This window comes from Lepidochelys kempii, chromosome 1 (assembly GCF_965140285.1).
Source record: "Lepidochelys kempii isolate rLepKem1 chromosome 1, rLepKem1.hap1, whole genome shotgun sequence".
Classification (NCBI taxonomy): domain Eukaryota; kingdom Metazoa; phylum Chordata; order Testudines; family Cheloniidae; genus Lepidochelys; species Lepidochelys kempii.
Genome location: NC_136380.1, coordinates 285527774 through 285554904, shown reverse-complemented (window position 1 = coordinate 285554904; position 27131 = coordinate 285527774). Strand labels below are relative to the sequence as shown.

The window sequence follows — 27131 nt, the reverse complement described above, 5'->3', positions numbered from 1 at the left end:
ATTTATTAAAAGAAAAAGAGAGAATTGGTTAACAGATCAGTATACAAATAGACGAGAGTATAATTCTTGAGGTTCAGATTCATAGCAGAGATGGTGAGCTTTGTAGTTGCAAAAAGTTATTTCAGAATTGGTCCATAGGTTATAGTACAATGTTTATATTCAGGGCAGTCCAGTCAGCACTGGAATCTCAATCTTGAGGCTTAAGCTTCCCCTGCGTTGAAGAATCAAGCAGATCTGAGATAAAAAGGATTGAGACCCAAGGGTCGGTCTTATAGTTTTCTAGCATCCACTTGACCATACAGTCCTGGGTAAACAATAGGCTTTTGATGTAACCATCTGTTTCCAGTCATCACCGGTAATTAACTACATGAATTACCTTATGATAATTTATCCATTAAGCAGTTAATCACAGACTTTATAGAGACACATAGACAATGACATTATTGCACCAAAGATTCATCTAAATGTTAATATTCCCTTTTGATCTCTGAATCAACAGCAACAGTGACAGACAGGAACTGTCTGTTTACATGGCTAGTATCTATAAGTAAACACATCCAATTAGTATCACTTCTAACAATATAAATTTGCATTTGCAGTTCTAGCCTATCTAGCATTGAATGGCCCTAATTACCATTTGCATACCCTTCTAACATGACTTTAAAGATGGGCTCTGGGTTATTTAGCCTGCAAGCTGCTTAACCCTTTCCGGCCATGTGTTACACTTCGTATAAGATTCGTTGCAATTATATAACAGTGGTAGCAATAATGATTTGCATGATTATATTTTAATTAGACAACGTCAGACAGGGACTCTGGGCTTCAAGCATCTGTGACTTCAGGGCACCTTGCTATACTGACTACCTCAAAATCGGGGACCTGAGGGCTTCAAAGCTCCCTGCTGAAGAGCTGGAAGCTGTGGGACCCTGGCTCTATGCAGGGATCTTCTCCCTACCACAGAATTGAGAACCTTTGAGCCCTGGATCCCAAACACGGAGTCTCCCAGCTTGGTCATGGCTTCCAGGGATTCTAGGCTTCCAGTTCCATGGGGTGCTTAGAAGCCCTAGGAGCCATGGCTGAGCTGGGAGCTTCCGAACTTGGGCTCCCACAGTCAATCTCATTATTAAATTTTCAAAACAAAATGTTTAAACTATATCTACAAATTCTCTTTTCCTTTAAGTGAGAAAATTCAAAACTTGTTTTTCGTTTGGAAAAGGAATGAAATTTTCTTTCAGAATTTCCCACGGAATAGAAATTCTTACTTTTGACTAACTCTGCTAGATAATCCTCTCTTCCCATGTGTATTCAGTAATATCTGATGACTAATATAAATATTTGCTACTGTTTACTTCTATCAGTTCTAGACGAGAGCAATTTAGATTCCATTATATTTTTTACATAATCAACAGAATTGTTGTCTAAGTTAAGATTGCAGCGTCCTTGTTGTTGGTGATGCATATGCCAGGAAGAACCCAGCTTGGCTTTCAGATCTCAGGTTGAGTTTGCAGGACTGACTGTCAGAAAAAGATGGGTTTTCTTTGCAATCTGATCAGATTTTATCTGGAAATCAGCAAAAGAAACATGAAACCTCATGGTACCAGTTCTAGAAAGTCACTTTTTTGAGCAGAACCATACTTTAAAGAATGATGTAAGATGCGTATGGTGACTGGTATATTTTGTAGAAGATATTTTACTTGTAATAATGTAAATTGTAGTGCAGGTTCCTTTACGTTGTCAAATGACATAGCACCATTCAAACAGAGTAAAATATTGCACTGAGTTCACACTTTCAGCCCAATCTCTTGTACCTCAACTATAAGGATAGAAATTATTATAATTTAGTTGAGGATCAGCTTTGAGCTTGAGACTGTACGTTTGAGAAATCTCAGACCTTACTACTTTGTGCATAAAATATCATATTCATAGTGGTAAGAGTTGAGCCTTTTCCCCATCTTGGAGCTAAAATGTCTTGTGCTGGGTGGGGGGAAGAGTAAAAAAAGCTCTGCTGGCATAGGGTAGTCTGCACCACTCACCAGCCTCCCATTTTGTATATCTGTTAAGTGCTTTGTTTAAATTAGAGTTTCTCTCTTTTGTTTAGTGCTAACCGGTAAACATGGAGGCTTTTTCCTAGCATTTGGTTAGCAAATACTATCAACCTAAACTGTAGCATATAACTGCCAACCCAGTCTCTCAAATGTAAACTTACAAAATTCTCTTTGCCACTAGGCCAGAAGGGACACATTGTCAAGTCTGCAGGTATAATGAACCTAAAGAGGCAGTTACTTTACATTTCCTGGCATCAGATCTTCATATGAAATAACAGCTTATAAAGAAAGTTGCTTCTGGTCTTGTGGCGAAGTAACTCCTGATACACAAAGTGACTGTTATACAAGAACAAAGTATTGAGAAGCAATTGCCACCCACCTCCACACCTTTATCATATCCCTTTTCCTGTGTCACAGATTGTTAGTAGAACTAGTTGAAAAATTTCCACCAAAACTCCCCGTGCTTCTGCCCCTGTATTAGAAAATGACTCTGAGAGCATTTTGGTTGAAATTTTTCATTACAAAAAACAATAACTAATCACGGAAAATTTCAAGCCACACACACTTTTTTCCCATAGCATACTCTTCATAATCTAGAAAACTATGTAAAATAGCCATTGCCACAGCGTGTGGCACTGCTCCAAGAGATATGTATGATATAGCTCATCATTTCCCCAGGTGTGACTGAGCCCTTTAGTATGGACATTTTGTCTTCTCAGTCTTCGTACTTTAGCTCAGATGTTTTATTTTTTTTAATTTTTTGAGACAAAGTGCTCATTTATGGTAAGGTACTGTTTTCTGGTGCTAAAACAGCTTGTTCTTCCATACCAATATTTTTTAACTAAAATAGCACAGCAAGATCTGTGTGGATAGAGAAGAAATAAATAAATCAGCTGGTGAGCCATTAGCATTCACTTTACATGGTGAAAAACAAATATAGCTGTCATTTTCTAACATGCCCGATAGATAAATTGAAAATGTGTATCATTCTTTAACATAGTAAAGAAACAGAGAGCTGCCTATTACTTGAGAGATATTACTTGTGTAATATATATTATCAAGGGAAAAAATGATCTATCTAGCTCGATGGCTTGAAGTTTCAAGCGTAGCTTATCATATCTCTGGATCATAAAAGACTCATTTGAAAGAAAAAACAATAGAAAATATTCAATTAAGAATGAACAAAATAAATGGCAATTGTTCCTATCTTCCTCCACTACTCTGCTCTCACTATTTTAGATACCAAAAATAGTAGGTGATGGTGGGTGTTACAAAATTCTTGATAATATTGGAATTGGCTTGAATGTTGAGATTTATATCAGTGTACCATATTTTGTAAAGGGTGCCAATATAGTTGCGTGGGTTTTTCTGTCCCGGAAAATACCCCTGTAAAACACGAGAAAATGTTTACCATATCTTTCTTCTGGCTTGTAGCTGAGTCCCTGAAAGTAAAGCAAATTTGTCATGATTTGTCAGCTTTTCTCCCACAAATGCAAAACTTCTATGGATGTCTAATTTGCATGAGAGCAGTATAATGCTCAGCATGGTGGTGTTCCTTTTCAGAAGACCTGCACTGGGAGTTAGTCACGCTGTAGACAGTTTTCTGCTTCACTCACTATACTCAGATCAAATAGTCATCCAGATTAATCCCTGGTCTAATTCCATTGATTTAATGAATTTTAGTTTGAAGTTAGTGCTTGCAAAAAGTAGGAGATTAACAACCTTGGAGAATGAACTACGCATAGAATGGGTACAATGTAGTCAGCAACTGTATAAGCAGTAAACAATCAAGTTTCACACTGCCCTGCTAACATGCCTCATCCTTGACCTGCAAGGACCATCTGTAGAGGTACAAAGCTAGTTCAGCCTCGATGACTGCAGCCTCTCTGCTGTGACTGCCATCTAGCCAATTGCATTATCAGTTTATTGTCCTCCTGGAATTAGACTAAGCTCACCAAACTCCTTTCAAATGGGACACTACCAGCCATTAAACAGTAACAATCTGGGCAAGTTTTGAACCAACCAACTAGAGAGAGAAGGCTTTTTATCATGTTACCTATCCCCTGACATATTCACTCTTACTCAGCCCATACTTCTGACATTATATGCTTTTTTACTTGTCAGTTTCATCTGTATGGTACAATGTGCCTTTTTCTAACTTCCAAATACAGAGAAGGATCCTAGTTAATCATTACTTTCAACAAAACTGGTCTTTGCCAAAGAATAACCAATGTTTGGCAGAAATTCTAAGATGCCAACAGCTCATTGAACATCAATTGATGAGAAACCTGTACATTAGGGTACATGCTGTCTTTTGGAATTAGGCTAAATATCAAGTACTCCTGTCCAATCTGCCTTTGGATTGGTCATTGGTAGCATCAGCTTCCAGCAGTGCACTGAATTATTCTTTAGCTAGTAGTATTAACAGAAAGTAAGAGGCTTAATTCGGTTGGAGAAAAGCCCTTGTCCTGTCAATTTCTTTTCAGTGGTCAATACATAGCATTTGACTTAAGAGATAACTGACAGAGAATTTATTCTGAACAACTAGAACAGTTACATAAATTTCAGCCAATAAGATCTCCTCACTAGCAGCTTTGGAAATGCAAGATATAAAGTGTGTTCTAATTTGTAATATTTTAATCTTGCCAATTTAGAGTAAGAAACAAACAAACGTTTTCATACAATATACTTGACAAGCATCTATTTCAGCATTCCCCGGAAGCAAATTTCCAGTGTTTTCTTACACTCTGCTTTTGTTAACTTTTTAATAAGACATTCTGTATCTTTGACAGATAAAATTACAAAATTAATGGAACAGGATAATCCATTCAGAGATACAGCAAAACACATTAAGAACCACATGCAAAGGAATGAGAAAAGAGGCACTTACATTATTGAAGGGGGAAATGAATGGTACTAATGATCACAGTTGCCAACTTTCACACGGTAAATAAGCACCCTGACTTTCACAATAAGACAAAAATCAAGCTAATCCTATTTCAAAACAAGCGAATCTCTAAGAACCCCAACACTCTGTGACTAGATCCCCCTGGTATGCAGTCTGGGACTATGGTGGGCCCCCAGTGTACCCTTGACTCTCTCCCCCTCTTGCCCCTGCTTGCCCTCCCTTGCCCCTGCTTGCTGGGAGCCATTGGGGGGGGGGAGGGACAAGCTGCAGCAAGCTACAAGTCAAACAAGCTACAAGCCAAAAACTAGCCAACAAGCAATTCACAAGCCCAAGCCAATTAAGTCAAAAACAAGACCAATTTCTGCGTGTGTTTTTTTTTTGTGGGTTTAGCATGTTTGCTAATGATATGTTTTGGAATTTTTTTCTCCCTATTATTAAATTATAATAACTTTCAGAGGCCTCTGTCAGGATTGGGGCCCCTTTGTGTTACATGCTTTACAAACACAAATGAAGATTGAATTTTCTTTGGGTAGGAACTCTTTTTTATGTACACATAGTTAGAAGTACATTAATTTGATTTGAATATTAAATAAAATATTTAATAATATTTATTATTAAATAATAAATAAATTAGCATAATTTTTGTTATGCTCACTAACATAATATGCAGGGAATTTTGTTACTATAGGAATTTCATTTCAATAAAGCACTACAATAGCATGACATAGTTTATTTGCAATTGCAGTTTCTTGTGCATTTCTGTTATTACCACTCAATAACATTTGCTTTGCCCATGGAGAATTGATAGAATGTCACATAACAGTAATCATTTCTAGTTTGTGAAGTAAGACTTAATTGGTATTTTATTTTCACTTTAGACCATATTAAAAGAGCTCTGTGGAGCTTGAAAGCATGTGTCTTTCACCTACACAAGTTGGTCCAATAAAAGATATTACTTCACCCACCTTGCCTACTTTCCATACAGTTTTTCTGCTATCATCTTCTTCTGAAATGAATTGAAACAGTCAATGCAGTTCTATGTAGTAGGTATTTACAAACATTTGAAAGCAAGGAGAGAGAGAGAACTTTTTTTTTTCTCTCTGACTGATTTTGCTGCAGTTGAACTCAAGGGCTGAACTCCAATTGACTTCGAATGTTATTTGGCCTTCGATAGATACATCGATACACACCAATACATAGCAAGCAAATTTCCAACCAATGTTGTAAACAAAAGAAGAATATTTTTGTATAACAAAGCTGCTACTCTGAAACCTTTGTATAACCTGCAAATCTTATTCTATCCAAATACTGTAGATGCATATTTTCTGTTGTCCAAATCTTACTAAAAGGGAATATTTGATTTTCATTTTATTGGTGATATTCTGGCTCTGAAAATAGCGCTTACATTATTTCTTAAATTATTTATTGAATTTCTTTTGAATAAGAATCTATTCCGTAATCTTCATGGGATAAAACACTTGTTAGATTAGAACTATTAAGTTTGTCTGAAGACTTGGTGTGCACTAAAAGAAGATAACATAATAAACCACAACCTTTGTGGCTTGCATTAGACATGGCATTGTTTGAGGCTGTGACATTCCCACTGTGTCTCTCTTTGGCATATAAATGTCTGACACTAATGATTCATGTTTTCATGCTTATTGAGCATCCCCTCTTATTTTCTCTAAAGGAGTCTTTTGGCTCACCTGGATTCAAAACAGGAATGTCCCTTTTTTTTTTCTATACCTCATTAGGAGCTTAACCAAGAAGAGTATGGCTGATTCAACTTTCCTGTCAAACCCCATTTTTAAAAGTGCTTGGCTTGCCTACCTGAGCTCAGGTGGGAAAAAGACAGAACATTCTTGGTTTTCTCAGAAGCAAAATTCTTAAAGTTTTCTTGATGATGACATCAGAATCCACTTCATTTCTCTTAAATTCCACTTAGAAAATACTTTATCTCAGATATTATAGTAATGTGTGCCTGCATAAGACTGTGGATAAATAAATCTTTTTCTTGGAGTGAAATCTTCTGGTTATATAGTATAGGCTTTTTCTAAACCCAATCTAACGGTTCCTATTCTGGCAAAATTTTCGTTGAAGTTGATAGTACTTTTGCCCATGTAAAAAATGCAAAATCAGCCCTTTATGTAAATAGGGTTGTCTGACACATTCAGCTTTTCAACATCTAGATCTCAGCCTTCCAAAAAAACCTGATGGAGTCCTACTGTTGTGGGGAATTGCAGCAGTCTGATGCCCTTTGTTTCTGTTCTATTATTGCATACTGTATTGTTAGTAGCCAACGGAGTTTTCAGTATTCGTTGAGTCAGGAATCTTGCTCTGTATACATCTTCTTTGTTATGATTCTATCAAAGTGACTCTTCAGGCCAGAGACTCAAAATATTTAAGATTCTACTTTCTAAACCAATGTCTTATTGGTGTGTGGAAAGCCATCCCATTTTACATTAATCTCTTCCAGGATACCTTGGATAGAATGGTCTCAGGAGAACTGCTCTTCTGCAAAAGTATGTGTGGTCTCTGCAGAGTGGAATTGGTTACGAGTCATGGTCTGGGGATTTTTGTAACTTGATAAGGCATAAACAACAAGTAAACGAGAGAAATACTGAGGCTGAGATTTTCAAAGTCAAATAGGAGATTTAGCCACAAAAACCCAACTGAAATGAGTGGAAGTTTTGTAGCTAAAACTCTCAGTTGGCCTTGAAAACCCCAGCCTGACAGCCCATATTCTGTATAAAAAAGGGCACAATTACAGATCTGAATGGAAGTTAAAAAAATCCCAGTTTTTTTTTGACTTCTTTACATAATACTGAACTTCTTGTGTCGCCTGCATGAGTTTAGTTTGCATATTAAATACACAGATTTAGTCAATCACTTCCTACACTACCTATCTGAGTAGTTTTAATGCCCTTACCATTGTAGTATCTGAGTGCCTAGAGCCTGCACTAGACTTTCAACTTTTAAGCATTAAAAAATTAATAGCAAATTAAAGAAAAAGAAAAAAAACCTTAGTCTTCTATGGTTCCAGCTAATGTGACTATATATCCCAAAAGAAAAGATTGTGTACATAAGTTAGAGAGTGTGTTTGCAAACATTACTGTTAATGTGTGCACCTTATCAACATACATTGATTTTAAACACATCCTTTAGTTTAAATAGCTTTGATTTTCTGCCTGGAAGACAAAAGAGAACATTAATAGCCATTGCTTATTGAGTTTACAAATTTTTACATTAGTTCATCTACAATGATCCTTTGTTTGTTACACCTTAAGTTAAGATATTACAAAGAATACTAAAGATGCTATCCCTCTGAAGGGTAAGAGGTATACTCAGTGTAAATACACGTTTGCTATTAATTAAGTTCTGCTATTTGATGTCACTCTTTATAAAACAATGAAGTTTTTGCAAGGTTACCAAAAAACCAACAATCTCTAGTGTCAGTTTATTACCGGTCGAAAAATCATTATTTCCTTGTGGCAGCAGAGTCAAATCCCAGACATGATTTATAATCTAGGAAAAATTATCTTTGCAGTGGCACATGACACAACCTTCAATTCCTAAATGAATCCAACAAAAATTGTCCATTGGGATGAGACTTTGCACTTAATCTTTCAGCCTTAAATGTCATTTTTGAGAAGGTTAATTGTGAGAGTGGCTTAAAACTGAGAGGCATGTTCTGCCTATGTATAATCTGTCTATTACTGCAATGCATTCCAGCAAACCTAAAAAAAAAAGTACGGTTGACTGGTTGCATTTTACCTGTATGCAGATCATTAGAACCTTTTGATGGGTCATAGGTCAAACCTGAGATCTTACTGCAAATCTTGGAAGAACTACCCTATAAATGTCTTGTCATGACCGTCAACTTCAGTTTTAAGGGGAGTTCAAGTCTGACTGCTCATTCAGGATGGCATTATTATATATTGCTATTTATTGTTGTTGTTATACATAGTTGCTTTGCCAAATTTTCACCATTCACCCTGAAATTTTCCATGCCAGGTATCTACCTGAGGCTGATTTTATTTTTTATGTTTAAGTTTCAGCAAAAATGGTTCAGCCATTTCTCAGAACAAGATTAGTGAAAAATACATTATTTTGACTTTGTTTTAAAAAAATCTTACCTCTATTTTACGAAGAATCTGCTGCACCTCCTAGAGTCAAGGAGGTACCTTTTGCTGTGTGTGGGGAACTTGGTGAAACTTCCAAATTTGGCCAAGTTACATGCCTTTGATAAATCTCAGTTCACACATACTAAGCAGAGACTTGTTAGAGTATGGCAGCTACATTTTTTGAAATTTCTGTCTGCCGTGAGCCTGCTCCAGGTCAGGGCTGCAGGGCCCAAGCAGGAATTTCCCTACAATTGTTGCCCACACTGCTGAGGGCCATTGTGGTACCAGGCACATGAACTGAGATCAGGAAGCCTGTCTTTCCTGTACTTACAGTGCCTACCCTGCTGACTCCAAGGCACTGTGGAGGAGAAAATAGCCTGATTCATATGCAGAGGGGACAACAGCTGCACCTGGGGTGGGTAGAGGTGGGGCAGAAGAAAGAGTAGATTGGGGCATGGTGTCTGATAGAGTTGGGGATGGATTTGGACTTGGAGCTGCGGGAGGAGACTGGAACTGGCTGGAGAAAGAGCTTGCACTGGGACCTAGGAGAGAGACCAGGACTGGCAGGGCAAGGAGATTAGGAGCTGTGGGAGCCTAAAAAGGGGTGGGGGACAGGCTGACAATGGGGGATGGGAGAGACTGAAATTGGATGAGGACCTGGGGGGTGGAGACTGGGACTTGGAGATAGAGCCAGCAGGGGAGACTAAGACTGTCTGGGCAAGGAGACTGTGACTGGGATGAGAAGTCTGAGGAGTGGAGAAGGATTCTGATGGGGAGAGGATTGGAACAAGGACAAGCTGGAGTGGATGGGGTAGAAAGGGCCAGGCTTCAGGAGAGCAGGGGCAGAAGGGTATTTCCCAAACAGCGCACACTCCCTTCCAGAACCAGGAAAGAATCCCAATATTCCTGAATCTCACCATGCCTCTGTTGGAGGATGTATCTCATGTCTGTTTGGTGCTGGTCAATGGGATGGCACCCTTCTACTGTTATCAGTTACGCAGTTAGATCAAGTATCATAGGTCTGTACTGTGGATCTAAAGGTTCCAGTCTTGCTGACAACCCATGTGGGTGGCAATATGATGCTGTATGATGAGATTTCTGTTGTTTTCAGTTTGCTTTTTTTTAGAACCTAGGACATTATGCACTGTTTGTCTGTTTGAAATGGGCCACCCTCATTACCACTATAAAAGTGATTTTTTTCCCTTCCTTGATATTCTACTGTTAATTGAATTGTCTCGTTAGCACTGACCAGGGCCAGCTCTAGGCACCAGCAAAACAAGCAGGTGTTAGAGCAGCACATTTCTAGGGGCGGCGTTCCGGCGCCAGCCATGCTGCCCCTAGAAATGGGCCCCTGCTGCCCCAGCTCGCCTCCGCCTGCTCCCCTGAGCACGCCGCCGCCGCTCCGCTTCTCCCTCCCTCCCAGGCTTGCGGTGCAATTGGGGGAGGCGGCGGTGGTGGAGTGGAGGTGAGCTGGGACGGGGAGCGGTTCCTCTACCCCCCCCCCCGTTACTTCCTGTCCTCCCTCCCCCCTCGCTCACCTCTGCTCTGCCTGCTCCCCTGAACACGCTGCCTCTCCCTTTCCTGAGAGGGGGGAGGGAGAAGCGGAGCGGCAGCGTGTTCAGGGGAGCAGGCGGAGCAGAGATGAGCTAGGGCAGGGGGTTGCGGGGGGTAGCCTCAGGAAGCAATAGGGGGAGGAGGCGGGGCCGGGGATTTGGGGAAGGGGTTGGGAAGGGGCAGAGTTGGGGCAGAGCCGGGGGCGGAGTGGGGGGGGGGGGAAACAAAAGCGGAGGTGGCCAAAATTTTTTTTGCTTGGGGCAGCAAAAATCCTAGAGCTGGCCCTGGCACTGACCCCCCACTTGGTAAGGCAACTCCCATCTTTTCATGTATTGTGTGTATATACCTGCTACTGTATTTTCCACTCCATACATCTGATGAAGTGGGTTTTAGCCCACGAACGCTTATGCCCAAATAAATTTGTTAGTCTCTAAGGTGCCACAAGGACTCCCTTGTTGTTTTTGCTGACACAGACTAACACGGCTACCACTCTGAAACCTGTCATTATGCACACAAAATACCCTATGCATAAAGAACATTAAAGTTGCAAAGTCCAGCATTCAGGTTGGGAAATGCCGGAATTTTGGTTGCCTGTGCAAACTGAAATTGGCTCCCTTGTGCACATGCCTTTTGATTAGCACTAAGCGGGAATGGGAATTTCTGTGCTGTGGAAAATTTTTAGCATTTCCAAAACTTCATTCCAAATCAGAATGAAAAGTCAGCTGGGCAGTCCAGGGTGCGGGCCATCTGTACAGACATGCAACCTGGATGGTTGGCACCCTGGAGACCCAGCCATGCAGGGAGATGGCCACAATGGCGTAGCCAGGTGGAAAAAACAGGGGGAGTGGAGATAGGCACTGAAAGACCCTCCCCTGACACCACCACCGCAATGCTGCCGAAGACCGGAGCGAGTGAAGGACCCGACGCCGAAGTGCTGCTGAAGACCCGGAGTGCTGCCAGTGAGTACCAGGGAGTGACGCCTTCTTTTATCTCCGTTCCCCCTGACCTGCCGCTGAAGACCCGGAACGCCGCCAGGTGAGTAAAAATTAAAAAGGTGCCACTTCTGCTGGGTGGGGGAGCAGTTGCTGCCCCGCTTCCCCCCAGCTACACTACTGGATGGCCAACCCATTCACCTGCCTGCCTGTTAGATGGGCAGCCGGGGAGGCCAGCTATTTGGGGAGCCAACTACCCAAGAAGAGAGGGAGCTTGAAGAGCATACTAGGTGGGCAGCTGGGAAGTAGACAGGCTGGCAGGAAACCAGGCCTGCCAGCCTGCCTGCTATCAGACGTTCTGATGGAATCAACATTTTCTTGTGGTGGGATGTTCTGATTCTGTTGAATCAGCATTTTCCCACAGAAAACTGTTCTGTTGGAAAATTTTCAACCAGCTCTAATTATGATACAGTCTTTAATTACATGATCACATATTATTTTTTTCCACAGGACCCTTGCTTCATTCAGCGCATAGGATGGAACTGCTCTAAGGATGAATCAGGGTTGTGTAGTAAAGGGGGTTGTTTTCTGAAGGACCCTTGGCTCATTTGTTGCAGACTTTGGAAGGTGTGTTGTGAATGAGGCAGGGGACTGCAGAAAGAGAGAGGACGGTCTCATGGCTAAGGAAGTTGAATGCCACCTTGGGGAATTGGATTCTATTTCTGCGTTTGACACAAAGTACCTATGTAATGCTGGGAAAATCAGATGGCCACTAACATCCAGGGGCCAGCTTGAGACCTGGGGCTTGATTTGTAGAAGGGCTTAGCATTCACAATTGCAATTGAAGTCAATGGCAGCTGTGCTTTGAACATAACCTGCTTTATAATTTTAAGTACTCTCAAAAATCAGAGCCTAAAGTATCTCAAATTTGGTACCCAAAATTGTGTACATTTTGACCTTAATTTCTCTGTGCCTCAGTTCTCCATATGCAGGACAATACCATCCCTTCTCCTCATAGATGTGTAATGAAGATAATTTAACTAATGCTTGTGAAGCACTCAGATACTATAGCAATGAACACCATATAACAATCCACTGGGAAATCTCTAATTCTGTCTTGACAGCAGAGTTTGAACGGTATGCAGTAAATAGCCCATGGGGCCACCCACTGAACAATGAGGATAAACAAAATCTCAAATTGCTGCTCATTGAGTGAGCGCTGTCCATCTTGTACACTGAATGAGGAATGAGCCCTGTGGAAAAAACAGTATGTATTTATATAATTAAAGATTGAATCATAATTAGAACTGTCAAAACATTTCTGATGGAACAGTTTTCCATCAGAAAATGCTAATTCTACGAAATTGAAATATTTAATTGGAAAGTTTTGATTTCATCAACATCAGCATGTAATTATTGAAATATTTCTTTCAATAAGACAAAATGGTTCATTTTCATTTTGTCATTTTTATATATAACATAATATGATTAAATTACAATAAAGTTGAAACGTTTCACAACCTGAACTTCATAGATGTTCTGACCAGAGAAGGAGGGGGAAGACAAGATATCTGTATCTTTATGCCTGTGTCCGGAGCAATGAATGAGATGTGAATCTATGGTTCCTGCTATATTCCTCCTTGTGTTTCACTTTCATCCCGATCTTATTCCACCTACTTCTCCCTTATTTCTCCTTTTGCCTTCTGTTTAGATAGCACAAGCTTAACCTTGCAACATTTTGCTATGATCAGTTTGGCAAGCTCAAAACAATTCTTACTAATGCTCAGAGTGGCTAGTTATATCCCCTCAGTACAGTATTTACATGGTCCTAATCAGTCCTTGTGTCCTAAAATAAGAAGTGCCAAACACCAAAGGTGGTGTAAAATCACTCTGAATGGGGGGATTGAAGTGCATACTCAGGGGAGGGCAGTGGGAAGCCCTGAGAGGGAGCAGAGGGAAGTTGGGAGGAAGATGGGGCAGTGGGGGAGTTGGCAGAAGTCCAGGGGAGCAGGAAAGCTCCCACAAAGCCCATCCTGTCCACACATCCCCCTTACTTTTTACCTGGTGAGTGGGGTGGGCTCTACTGTCTGCCCAGCTCTGCTTCCCAGCTCCTGACATCGCTAGCCTCTGGCTCCACTCCAGATGTTCTGCAACTCCAGCCCCCATGCGCCGGGCCTGGTCCCAGCTGCATTATCCTGGGCTACCTCCATACTGAATCACTATCAAGTGCCCCATGCTCAGGACCAGCACTGGCACCTGTTGGCTTGGAGGACACCCTACAGCTGGGAAGGGGAAGGGGCCACCTGGCCCAGGACTGGCTCCCCTCACTGGACACTAGTGTGAGGGCCCCACACACGGAGGCTGCAAAACAAAAATTCAGCACCTACTAAACTGTAAGAATCATAAAAGCTGCACTTTCCCCTGTCTTGGGTTCCCCCCCTCCCCCTCTGTGTGATCCTGTACTCAGGAAAAATGCAAACTTTAACAAAACCTAAGAGTTAACATTTAAAATGGGCTCTCTCTCTTTTCCAGCAATAACTGCTAATGCAGTTTAAGGCATTTTCAAAGATATGTCACTCTTTAAAAGATTGTATACAAAGAGAGAGAACACAAAGGAGTTAGTTAAAAAAACAAAAAGAACGAGGAGTACTTGTGGCGTCTTAGAAACTAACAAATTTATTTGAGCATAAACTTTCGTGGGCTAAAACCCACTTCAGCGGATGCATGCAGTGGAAAATACAGTAGGAAGAGATATATACACAGAGAACATGAAAAAATGGGTGTTGTCACACCAACTATAACAAGACCAAAAGAATACGCAAAAGAATAAATGGACACAAATCAGATGTCAAGAATTATAACATTCAAAAACCAGTCAGAGAACACTTCAACCTCCCTGGTCACTCAATTACAGATCTAAAAGTCGCAATACTCCAACAAAAAAACTTCAAAAACAGACTCCAACGAGAAACTGCAAAAGTGAAATTAATTTTCAAACTGGATACCATTAAATTAGGCTTGAATAAAGACTGGGAGTGGATGGGTCATTACACAAAGTAAAAACTATTTTCCCATGCTAATATTTCCCCTACTGTTACTCACACCACCTTGTCAAATGTTGGAAATGGGCCATCCTGATTATCACTACAAAAGGTTTTTTCCTCCTGCTGATAATAGCCCACCTTAATTGATTAGTCTAGTTATAGTTGGTATGGCAACACCCATTGTTTCATGTTCTCTGTATATATATATCTTCCTACTATATTTTCCACTGCATGCATCCGATGAAATGGGTTTTAGTTCATGAAAGCTTATGCCCAAATAAATGTGTTAGTCTCTAAGGTGCCACAAGTACTCGGTGTTCTTTTTGCTGATACAGACTAACATGGCTACCACTCTTTTTAAAAAAAAACAAGTAACGCTTCATTTTAAGTTTTAATTATTTTCCCTCTTGCTTTTACTTTGTGTGCTTAATAAATATTAAGAAAAATGATTTCGTTTGGTGGTTTACAAGATACAAAATTGAGATCCTGGCAACAGAACTCCAAAACTAAACTGCTGGCATTAACAAGAGTAATAAAAATGGTTACTTAAAATTTATAAAATCTGAAAAATTCTCTCTGATGTTCACAACAAAGGGATTGGAACAAAGTTTTACTTGTCTTCAGTACCCCACAGTAATATATCAGAGACAAGTATATTCAGATCTTTAAGGTTTGATGCTAACCAAAATATTAGGTATGTATTTCAGAGCAAAGCATTCCAGTGATTCTCCAAGGTAAGTCTAGATTTGAAGTTTATATATGATACATATGTCCTTTAGCACTTTAAATTTTTGATTTTTTTAGAAATGTTTGCTAAATTACCATCAGTTGAGTTCAAAGATGATCTCAACATGATTTTTACAAGTAAATTTCTTCCAGTGCTTAATCTGATATATTTTCTGAAACTAGGATTAGACCAAATTTATAATCACCCAACTGCACTTCTCAGGGTAGATTGGTGCAGAAGTGATGGCATTAAGAAGATTCGGCAGCATCTTTCTTATGGTAAGATTCACACAAGTAGGAGCTTGCCACTTACATTTTCCAAGATAAGTCTGATGATTAGCCTGTAAATCAGCACTGATTTTTATGTAGATCCTATTACTTCCAATCTCAGAGAAATCATTCCATTTTATTTCATAGCTATTATAAATACATAACAAATATTTTTGTGTACCTTGTTTTTTTTTCTCCTTGTAAAATACAGAAATTTCTGAACTCCAGAGAGCCTGCTATATGTTTTGTGAAAATGTCACAGATCTAAGATAGCATGAGAGACTTGCATGCTTTTTTATTACTGGTTGACCCACAAGGTGGCACTAAAGAGAAGTGACAATTTTACAATTTTCCTAATAAAATGTGAAAACCAAAGCCAGCATGCCATATGCTGAATCAATATTATGTTAATTAGAAACATGCTTCCTTCATTGTCAATTAAATTTTATTTTGTGAAAATCCTACATAATTGCAAAAATGGTTCATTTGCCCCACCCTCACTCAAAAGTTAAGTTCTAAAGAAAATGAGAAAGACCTAGGTAATTTACTAATCATAATTCCAGAATCTCAGATATGATAATTGTGATCAAACTGTAGTTAATTAATTTATTTTCTGCTCTAAGAAATAAAGGAATTCAAATGAGTGAAAAAACAAAAAGGCTTAAACTTTCTTTAAAAATAGTCATTTTTGATACAGTAAATTTGTGCATTTATTTATCTCCCGATATCTAAATATTATTTATATATGACTATTTGGATTGGTCCTTTATTTCACTTCTAGTATGTAAGATCATCTTCATCATTTTACTCTTTTAAAATAATATAATCCATTTATAAATTGTACAGATATTTAATCAGGAATGTTGTAGACTTAGGGAATTCAATTCTGGACCCTTAGAAGTCAATGAGAATTTTGCCATTGGAGTCAAAGAGTTTTGACATTAACTTCACAGAAACAGGATTTCATCAAGGGTCTCTGAAAATGACCCCCCTATTGAGCTCAGAGCTAGAAATAGGAGGGCAGATTAACAGTTTCCCAGCAGGAAATATAGCATTTGCTTCCAGTCTTGACTGGTCCTGAGATCTCAGACCTTAAAGTTGTAACATTATTAAATAAAGAAAATCTATTTTAGGTAACTTCTAGAGGCTTCTAAAGTTGTCTAGTTATAATGTTTTGCTCCCTGTGAGACTTACATTGATGGACACATAGTACTACCAAGGATGCCAGTCATTACAGGCAGAGGGATGCTAAAATGATACCAATATATTTAAAAAAAACCAACCCTTTAAAATGATTCTGAAATAGTGATTCTATAAGATTAGTGGTATATATAGAATACCTAATGATATGGTGTGGGACCTATATAATAATGTATTAGCTGTACATTTTATCATTTGATGTTTGTTTAAGCATCACTAGCAGACTTAGGACCCTCTGTTTGCAAAATCACCAGTGAAGTCAATAGGATCCCATGTGTAGAAAGCTGTCAAGATAGGGCACTACATCTGTTAGTGATGATCAGTTACATAGTTATACATTTTATAAATTGATACTATATTATTGTTTAATGCTGATGATGTGCTAATAAAATTTATCACTGGAAACATAAAACTCTTTTTTTTAACTGATTACTAATATTTTCAACTTCAAATACAAATCCTGCGCCCGTGTTAGCTGCTATGTTTGTGGCATCCATTGCACCAGTGCAGCAGCAGCAACAGCTGCTTGGAAAAGAGTAGAAAAGGCTTAAATCCATTCATCATGCAGGTCATTCAGCCAATTCATTCTACTCATTTAACCCAATCAATTTACCAGAGTCCTGTGGAGATGGGGAGGTGGTGTCAGGGACAGGCAGAGGATGATGCTGGCAGTCCTTCATCGCAACTCTGCACACAGGGGGCCTTATGGTGTTGATTGTTCTCCACAGACCAGAGCAGATATAGAGCCCACATCCTCCTGAGGTGACAGAGCAGGCCTTTTTAGGTGCAGTGTTGCTCTCCCCAATTGGGGGGGGTGGGGAGGAGGAAAGGGACTGAAAAGGAACCCTGATCACAGCCTGTCCTTTCTGTACCTGTCAGGCTATTGCTCCTGGCTGGTCATCCAACTAAGCGGTTGAAATAAAACAAAGATTCACAGACTGACATTTGGGTCATGGAATGTCAGAACTCTTCTTGACCATGACCAAAGTCCGGAATGAAGAACAGCCCTTATTGGCAAAACACTGATGAGGTATAACATAGACGTTGCTGCCCTCAGTGAAATCAGATTTGCTGATGAGTCCCACCTTAAGGAGGTGGGAGCAGGCCACTCCTACTACTGGATTGACAAGACCAAGGACGAGCCAAGACAGTCTGGGGTAGGGTTCATCATATAGTCTGACACTGCCTGCAAGCTTGACTTGCTCACCAACAGAGTCAACGATCAAGTTACGGTGCTCCGCATACACTTGTCCAGATTGCAACCATCATCAGTGCCTATGGGGTGACAATGACTCATACAGATGAGGTCAAAGAGGTATTTTATGAAGTGCCACACCAGGACAAACTCTTTGTCCTTGGAGACTTTAATGCTTGTGTGGGAGCCAATGGTGACAGGTGGAGCAGGTTGCTAGGCTATCATGGCATTGGAAGGTCACACTCCAATGGCCAACTACGTCTGTCCAAGTGGGCCGAGTTCAATCTCACTATTACCCACGCAGTCATCCAAAAGGCCAACAAATATAAGACAACATGGATGCAACCCAGGTCAAAACAGTGGCACATGCTGGACTATGTAATTGTGCAATCTAAAGACATTAAAAATGTGCACATCACACGTTCTTTGAGAGATGGCAAATGCTGGTTAGCCCATCAGCTTGTGAGAAGCATCAGGTTGCTATACTTCTCACAAAAGTGTCCCAGAAGATGCCTCAAACCACCTAAGACTATCAATGTGACTGCCATGAAAGACCCCAGTATTCTAGGTTAAATAACTTTCCTCTTCTGGTTTGAATTATTCACTTTATATGAAAGCAAACACATATACAATCCCCTCTTTGTTAGGGTCTTGAATAAGAGTCTGATAATGCAGGTTCCAATTCAGCCAAAGCACTCAAGGCACAGGCTCAGGTCCACCCCTATTCAGCATGTATCTAAATTTCAGCATATGCTTACATATTGTCCTGAACAGGGATAAACTTAAGCATGTGCTTAAGTACTTTGCTGAACTGAGCCACAATCCTTACACAGGGAACGCTTGAAGTCAATAGATTTGCCTGAGTAAGAGCTGCAAGAGAATTGGGTACTTAACTGTTGTTTATTGATTATTTTAAAGATCATCTGTCCCTAAATCCATTCTAAGGCTGTAATGAAGTATCTCCCTTTATTCTAAACTTTCTGGTAACTATTTCTTTTCAAAACAAAAGAGGATTAAAGCTATTTTGTATGAATGGGACATTTTGATAAATTACAAATCCACAACTCTTGTACATCAATATTACTAAAGTAAAACAAATTTAGGTAAGCATGGAAGCTGAAGACCAAATTGTATAAAAAGGCATTATTACAATAATTGTAGGAGTCTATAAATTTTTACGACCAGATGTGGTGTGAAAACAGATGTAACAGACACAGAAGGGATGCTCAGATGGACCATGAAGATGATTAAGGAGTAGGAGAGGCTTCCATATAGGAAGAGATTTAAAAGATTGGGACTCTTTAAATGTAGGGAGATGAATAAGAGGGAAGATGATGGAAGCGTACAAAACAGTGAATGGCATAGAGAAGGTAAATCAGAAGCTCTTATTTTCCCTCTTTAATAGCAAAAGAAATATGATAGTCAATAAAACTGAAAATCAGTAAATTAAAAACAGATAAAAAGAAATACTTATTTTTAAAAAAAATATAACACACCATTAATCTATGGAATACATTGTTACAAGATAGCAGGCAGCCTAAGAGTCAAATACATTTGAAAAAGGATTAGAAATGTATATAGATAATGCGATTATCCAGTTACAAAAAAAGGATTACAAAAAAAATATTTTATAAGGGATATAAACCTGTAGGGGTTCCTTGCACCTTCTTGTGAAATATCTCATACTGGGTTCTGTCTGAGACAGAATGCTGCACTAGCTGGACCACCAGTCTAATCTGGTATAACAATTCCTGTGTTCCTAAAACAGAATGAAATGTCCACAATTTTTCTCTCTCTCTCTGTCCTCCAAGACTAACTTGCTTATTTCTAATTGATTATGATTAACTAGGTTTAAGTGTAATTATTCACTGAGAGAAACAAAGAGCATTGTTATATCTATGCTTGGCACATTGCAACTAACATTATTATTGAACTTGTGTAACCAAAAAGTAAAAACAAATGGCTCACAGTTGAAAAAAAATCTAAGATGCTTTGTTTAAAATAAGCTTTATGGTAAGCAAACCAAATATGCTTTAAATAAAACTCACCACTAGACAATAAACATATTTGTTTAATCTTCTTAGGTAGTTAATTAAATGGGAAAAATAAATAAAAATAAATGAATGATAGAAAGAGAGAATAATCAATTTTGGGAGGCTGAATAAACATGTATAGATGTGAAACACAACAGATGGAGGAAATAACTTATTTTCACAATCTGATTTGGATAACAACAACAACAATATGCTAAGAGAGCCGAGTATCCATGTCCACACTGCTTGGCTTTATTTCATACATCTAAGAGTTCTTCAGGGTTATTACTGATCTGGGGCAGCCAGGTTAATCATGGACAACCATGTGACTGCCACCAGTCCATGACCAGACAGTCAGAGACTGGATAATTGAAGTATTATTTGATTTACATTATACTGTAGATGTGTGTTTCATCCAAAAACTTCAGACCAGGAGATTTGGCTTTTAACAAGAGCAAAATGCAAGGCATTTTAGCTTAATAGGACTGAAATAAGCAAAGGAACTAAGGTCAACTGTATGATGTGATGATACTTCTGATGCTTCAATTTCAATGTCCTACCTGATCATAAGACATCAGCAGAGGGTCAGTGACCAAATCTGTGTGCCCATACGGTAACATAGGCAATACGTGGCTTCTCAGACATGCTCCAATGTGAGGGCTACTCAGACAGCGTTTTAAATAGAGTTTCTTGCAACTCCAGAAGAAACTCAAAGAAAGGGAAGACGCAAGAAAAAGAAAATAAGGGGAAAGGAGAGAGGGAACAGAGCAGTACCTACTAATCCTGTCTGTCCCATGATGACTACGAACTAGTCACCGTATAGGTCTCTATTTATCTAAAACATAACACAACACAGTGCTCTTTCCGCTTTTGTTTGTTACTTTGTAAGTGGCAGAGAAAAGCTAAGCCAAGATGTGGTTGTACATAGTCATCTAGTCATCCCTATTTCAAAACAACAAAACAAAATATTGCTTAGGGCCAAATCTCACTCACCTTAGTCAAGTAGGTGGTTTCCCTGAAGTAAATGGGATTACTTCTATAAATCACGCGGGCAGGATTTGGTCATTACTGTGGGTGCGTGGGGTTAACATTTAAAGTGGATGGTGAGAGACATTTTCTGTTATAATCTAGCATTGCGGCTGCTTGGATTTTTAGTGGGAATGATTTCCTCCAATATTTTTCTTCGCAATAACTCCTGAAAATAAAGCAGAAGGTATATTTATCAGCATCACATATTAGATCTGGAATGTCACTGAAAATGTCTTGTGAAAAAATACGACGGCATAGGGGCAGTACCTCTGCCCCAATCTACTCCCTTTGCACCACTCTGGCAGCTCCAACGAAACAGAAATCTCCCCTTTTGGTGATAGCCCTCCTGTGGGGGAGTCCCCAGCAGCTGTATAGTTCCTAGGGTACCCAGACCTGCAGGTTGGTGTTGGGGGATTCTCAGTTCATGAACTATAGGTATACCAAATACATTTGCCAAAAATAAATTTGCAATTAAAATACATTATAAATCAAATGTACATACTATTCATGACAGAAATGTTAGCAGGCTCTCTATCAGTTAAGAGCTTTATTGTACCTCTTAAACACAAGGGACCAGTAGCGTAGTCTCTTGTTCGCACTTCCCCTCGCATACCTATCTCTTACGAATATACAGTATGTGCTTGCCTCTGTGACTGGCTGGTTCAGCTAGTGGAGGGATTGGTGGACCTCTGCCTCCTCCCTGGTCACTTTGGGCTGGCTAGCCCTGTAGTCCTTACTTATATGAGTTCAGGAACTGCAGTTGTCCCTAGTCACTGCACAGGAGACAAATGGGGGAGGGTCCTTGAGCCCTGCCACTCCTGCAGATTTGTTCAGCGGTCAGACAAAATTTGTTTGTAAATCTTTTATGTACACAAGTGAATGAAGCATTGATCACTCAGGCCTCAAAGTATAAAAAGTTCTACTTGTCTTCTGAAAGTTATAATGTTCTTATCCCCTGTTTGGATAAGTTCAGTTCCATGAATAAACTGTACCCAACTGCAAGATATACAGTAAGGTTGCTTATTTACAGAGCCTTACTGCTAAGACTATAAAGCACCAGTTTGAATACAGAGTGTTGATTTTGTGTCACTGGAACCTTAACAAAAAATACCCCAGCTTTATTGGGGTCCCTAGTCACTGGACACAATATAACCTAGTGAATTGGTAACTGCATTATCTGAAGCTTATCCATGTTTCTTCTCATACTTGTCTAGGGAGAACCATCTCTACACTTATTTGGTTAAGGTGTGCAACGTGTTCTCTTGTTTTGTATAAGTAACTGAAATCTCATCCTATAGCTCATAAAATGTGATTGCATACAAGATGTTGATGGCCTAAGGGAAGTTTTGAACAACTGAGAGTCATTATTAGGATTTTGCTGCAGAAGCGAGACATGATCTGATATCTTTTCCAGCAAAGTCACGGAGACATCTGACAAGCCGACTGTGAATTTCAAAGACATTATGTACAAAATGCATTCATACACTTACCACTGTGAATAAGAGAACAAAGACTTTGCAAAATAAAGAGCTTTCTGTAGGGTATGCATCTATATAGACTCATGTTATTCTACATCAAGGTGCTGTAATATACACATGGCCAGAGATCTGCCAATTTCAGATGGTATTAACAACTTATGAGTTTGGCTAAAAATACCTGTATCTGATCCACAATTATGAACATGGAAAATGGCTAACCTGGTAATGTATGGTTTTAGAATGATGGAATAATTCAGGCACCTCAATTGCTTATCAGAGAAGCTGCTAGCAGAACCTCTTTAACGTATGTCATTTAACATATTAGATCTGTGAGGATCTGAGGGGAGATTGAAGACCCTTAGAGCGCTGCATGAGTTACTGGACCAACGTCAGAAGTGAATCTAAAGGAGGCTAAGCTCTTTCTACTTAAACCTTCTTCCTGTACTCTGCCTGTTATTTACACTAATATAGCCTTTCTTAGAAGGAATTAGACCCACAGTTGCTTACTGGCATGTCCTTAACCCTTTACACATCACCTTTTCTATTGACCCAAGCTGTTTTAGGGGGCCTGAGATTTTCAAACCTGAGTTATGTGACTGAATTCCATAGTTGATTTTGAAAATCTCAGACATAAAGACACAAACTACATGCTAAAATACTAGAATATCTTATGCCATCTTATACTGCCTTAGACTCCCCTCTAAATTTGGCATAGTTGAATTGATTGCCAAACACAGTCCAACTGTCTCAGACACTAAACATGCTACTTCTGTGAGAAGCCTGCACAAAAATGTTCACCAATAAAATTTTAGCTCCTTCCCTGCTCTAAGTTGCATAAATATTATTTTATTTAAAAAAAACTTTGCAACTTATAAAATACAGCAAAAAAAATCAGTTCTATTTCAGACTACCTATACCCTTAAAACAGGACTTTGCTTGAATGTCTTCCTCAGCTGCTGACAGGAACAAATATGTAAACTTAGAAAACATGTCAGGAAAAAAATAGTACAGAAGATGGTGTTTCTCTCTGATGCCTGTTATTGACAGCCCACATACAAAACACTTAAAAGCACCCAGACACTTCTTTTGTGACCATTTTTAAAGGGTTTAATGAAACATATACACACTGACATTTTTCAACCTACAGCTTTGGGTTTTTTATCCCAGTGTCAGTTATTTTTTTCAAATCACAGGGCAACAGTTTTCTACTATATGCCTCAAACTTATATCGTCAACATATAATGAAACCTATTTACAGCCACTAAAAGGATTTTTGTTTTTCTGCCGAACAGGTGGCTGGATAATAGCGCAATTAATATGGAGGAACTGTAGTTAGGACTGAGATTTTACTCAGGACAGATTAACTAGAACATATAATCACAATTCATAGGTGACTTTTGTACATATTTCACTCTATATTCTATTTTGTACCATTGCAGTATGTAACACTGCATTGTAAAATAAAAACTAGGGCTTTGATCATTCCAGACAGAGCCTTTATTTTTTTCTTTTTCTAAATTCTGATTGGCTTGAATGATAGCAGGTAACTATTTATACTCCCTATAACAGCAGTTCTAAAGCAGGTAGTATATTAGCACAAATTCAGACCAGCCATGCTTTCAGAAGGCAAAATGGCCATTATATCCCATTCCACAGACCTCTGTATAAAAGATTTGCTCTACTTATATATTTTTAAAAGTGTAAGTAATTTTTAAAACATTACTTTTTGCAACCGTTATTGCAGGATAGAAAATACGGCCCTGATCCCATGAAGACTTATACACAACCTTAACTTTATGTACTGTGAGTAGCTGCCACTCAATTTAGTGTGTTAAGTTTAACACATATGGAATTCTTTGCAGCATTTGGGCCTTAATAGCTTTGATTATGAAATACAGAGACAGTTGCCCGAACAATGCAGAGTGAAGAAGAGAAAAGGGGTGTCTGGAATACAAATCCAGAGCTGGAGCTGACTTTTGGAGATGGGTCCTATGTTGACAAAGTTCTGAACCAACCTGCCTGATCCAAATAACACATACTTTTGGGGGTTGGGAAGAGCAGAGGCAGTGTGTTCAAAATCTGCACCTGAATTTTGCAGGTAGGGGCCCATCCCTAGAAATATGTTAGCCCCTGAGTTTGGAAAGCATCCCTATTCAGGATAGCATTTAAGCACATGCTTAAATCCAACTGTCATAAAAATGGGATTTAAGAACATGTCTAAATTTCAGCACGTGCTTAGGTGCTGTCCTGAATAAGGATGGATGTAAGCACCTGCTTAAGTACTTTCCTTAAATTGAGGATTTAGGCCCTCTAAGGTATTTATATTAAGTTAGGAGCTTGAATACCCCCTTTGAGGATCAGGGCCTTCTGACTCCAGTCTTTTGTTCCTTAGGGGTTCCATCCAACGTTTATACATGTGAATAATCTTACTCAGCAGCAAAATCCTATTGGTTTAAATAAAAATACTTACCTGAGTAAAATTACTCACCTTCTTAAGTGTTTCTTAGGATCAGCCCCTAGGTTAGCATGATACAACTATTGCCCTTCAAAGCTGCACTCAGCAACTCTTTATGAAGTAGATCTAAATGAAATACATGGTGCCTGTTCCATATTTATGCAGGGGATATATTCGCGCACATATAATCCCAGAAATCCTGTGGCGGGGAGGATCTGTAATCTGACACACACCACATCCTATCATCACAGGATCTGCCTGTGCCAGGGGGTGTTTATCAGCCGGGAGGCTTCCCTCTCCTTCCACCTGCATATATGTGTATATATATAGAAACCAGTTAAACACAGGCTGAGTCACGGCCGGGGAGCTGGGCCGGGGATGGTAGAGAGGTTCCTGCCACTGAAGCAACTGACGGCCCTTCTTGCAGGCAGCTCAGCGACCTCCCATGGGGCTGGGGGTGTCTTATGCGCCAGCTCGGAGGAAGCCCGCGAAACCGGGCTCTCCCCAGCGGCTGCACGCCTCCTCTGTTACTTTTCTCCCCCTCAGCCGTAGTAACAGCTGTCAGTGGGGTGAGGGTGCGTTGATCTCCCACCCCCCCCCCCCGCTCCGCCTTCATGCAACCCAAGCGGGAAAGCGCTGTACCTCGCTTTGCAGAGCGAGCCCCGCACTTGACACTCACGGCCGCGCCACGCGCGGGCGGGAGGCAGAGCCGCTGTCCGGTCCCAAAGCCCCCAGGCGCTTCCAGCGGCTGCAGAAGAGGGCAAGGCGGAGCTGAACCAGCAGGGGAGCCTCGGCTAGGGCCGAGCGAGGCAGGCAGGCACTCCCCCCACCCCGTGTGGCAGCTCGGGTGCGGGGCGCACGCATGGCGCCGGGCAGCCCGCCCAGCAGCGGCGGGCACTGAGCGGGAGGGGAGTTTCTCGCGAGCAGCGGCGGCGGAGGGAGGGAGCGAGCGGGAGCCTCCCCCGCCTCTCCCCTCCCCGCGCGCAGAGTCGCACTCGGCAGCATGTGGTGAAGTGCCCAGCAGCGCCCCGAAGAGGAGCCCAAGTTGTGCTCTGCTGCGCCCAGCCACACGGAGCCTGCCCGCCCCGCTCCCTGGGCGGCCCCGCGGCAGCAGGGATCCCCCCCCCCCAGCCTCCTGGGGACTGAGAGGAGCCTTTCCCCGGCCGGGGCTACTCCCAGAAGTGTGATGTGGCTCTTCGGAAAGTGACAGCCGCAGGAGGAGCAGCAGCGCCGGCGGGCAGTTCCTCCCCCCAGCCCCGGCTCCCCGCTGCCTCCCATGCCTGCGTGGCCCCACAGCGGGGCGGCGGCCCCGCGGGGGGAGCCGGGGGAGGCGCTGCTGTGATGGCCCTGGACCAGAAGCGGGAGAAGAGCGCGTCCGTCACCCCCATGATGATCGAGGAGGACGCCGCCCTGCGGAACGGCAGCAGGGGGCTCTCGGGCCAGTGGGCGGACGCGGTGGGGGTGAGACCCCGCACCACGGAGCGGCACATCACGGTGCACAAGCGTCTGGTGCTGGGCTTCGCCATCTCCATCCTGGCGCTGCTGGTGGTGACCATGATCGCGGTGCTGCTCAGCGTGCGCTTCGAGGAGTGCAGCACGGCGGCGGCGGCCGCGGCAGACAGCCCGGGCCGGGCGAGCGGCAACGGGAGCCTCCCGGGGGCTGCCCGGCTCAACCACGACGCTGGGGAGCCTCCCGGCCGCCAAGAGGAGGCGCCGGGCGAGGAGGAGGAGGAGGAGTGGCAGCGGCGACGGCAGCCGCCGCCCTGGACCCAGTTGCGCCTGCCCCGGCACCTGAGACCCCTGCACTATAACCTGATGCTCAGCGCCTTCATGGAGAACTTCACCTTCTGCGGGGAGGTGAACGTGCAGATCGAGTGCCTGAACGCCAGCCGCTACATCGTGCTCCACGCCCACCGCGTGCACATCCAGGCCGTCCAAGTAGCCGAGGACAAGCTCTCCGGCGCCGTGCGCGTCTCCAGCTTCTTCCTCTACCCGCAGAACCAAGTCTTCGTGGTGGTCCTCAACCGCAGCCTGGAGGCGCAGAGAAGTTACAACCTCAAGATCATCTACAGCGCCCTGATCGAGAACGAGCTGCTGGGCTTCTTCCGCAGCTCCTATGTGCTCCACGGGGAGAGAAG

The 27131-nt window shown here is 41.3% G+C and overlaps 1 protein-coding gene and 1 long non-coding RNA gene across 6 annotated transcripts in view; one reads left to right on the top strand and one right to left on the bottom strand.

The window, feature by feature from the left end:
• LOC140905102 (uncharacterized) lies at positions 1-25987 on the bottom strand. 4 transcript variants are annotated; one of them, XR_012156747.1, is made up of 7 exons: positions 25636-25987; positions 25027-25119; positions 21025-21226; positions 8095-8141; positions 5919-5959; positions 3457-3487; positions 1-2906 (listed from the first exon to the last, which is right to left on the bottom strand). It is a non-coding gene; the product is annotated as an uncharacterized LOC140905102 (long non-coding RNA). The 4 variants fall into 4 exon arrangements; XR_012156748.1 differs by lacking the exon at positions 8095-8141; XR_012156749.1 differs by lacking the exon at positions 8095-8141 and having other exon boundaries at positions 5919-5956.
• Positions 25663-27131, top strand: part of TRHDE (thyrotropin releasing hormone degrading enzyme) — a 337934-nt gene continuing 336465 nt past the window's right edge. For both annotated transcript variants that reach the window (XM_073327757.2, XM_073327756.2), the window contains exon 1: positions 25663-27131. In XM_073327757.2, the coding sequence (XP_073183858.2) occupies positions 26335-27131 (797 nt within the window). In that variant the 5' untranslated portion in view covers positions 25663-26334.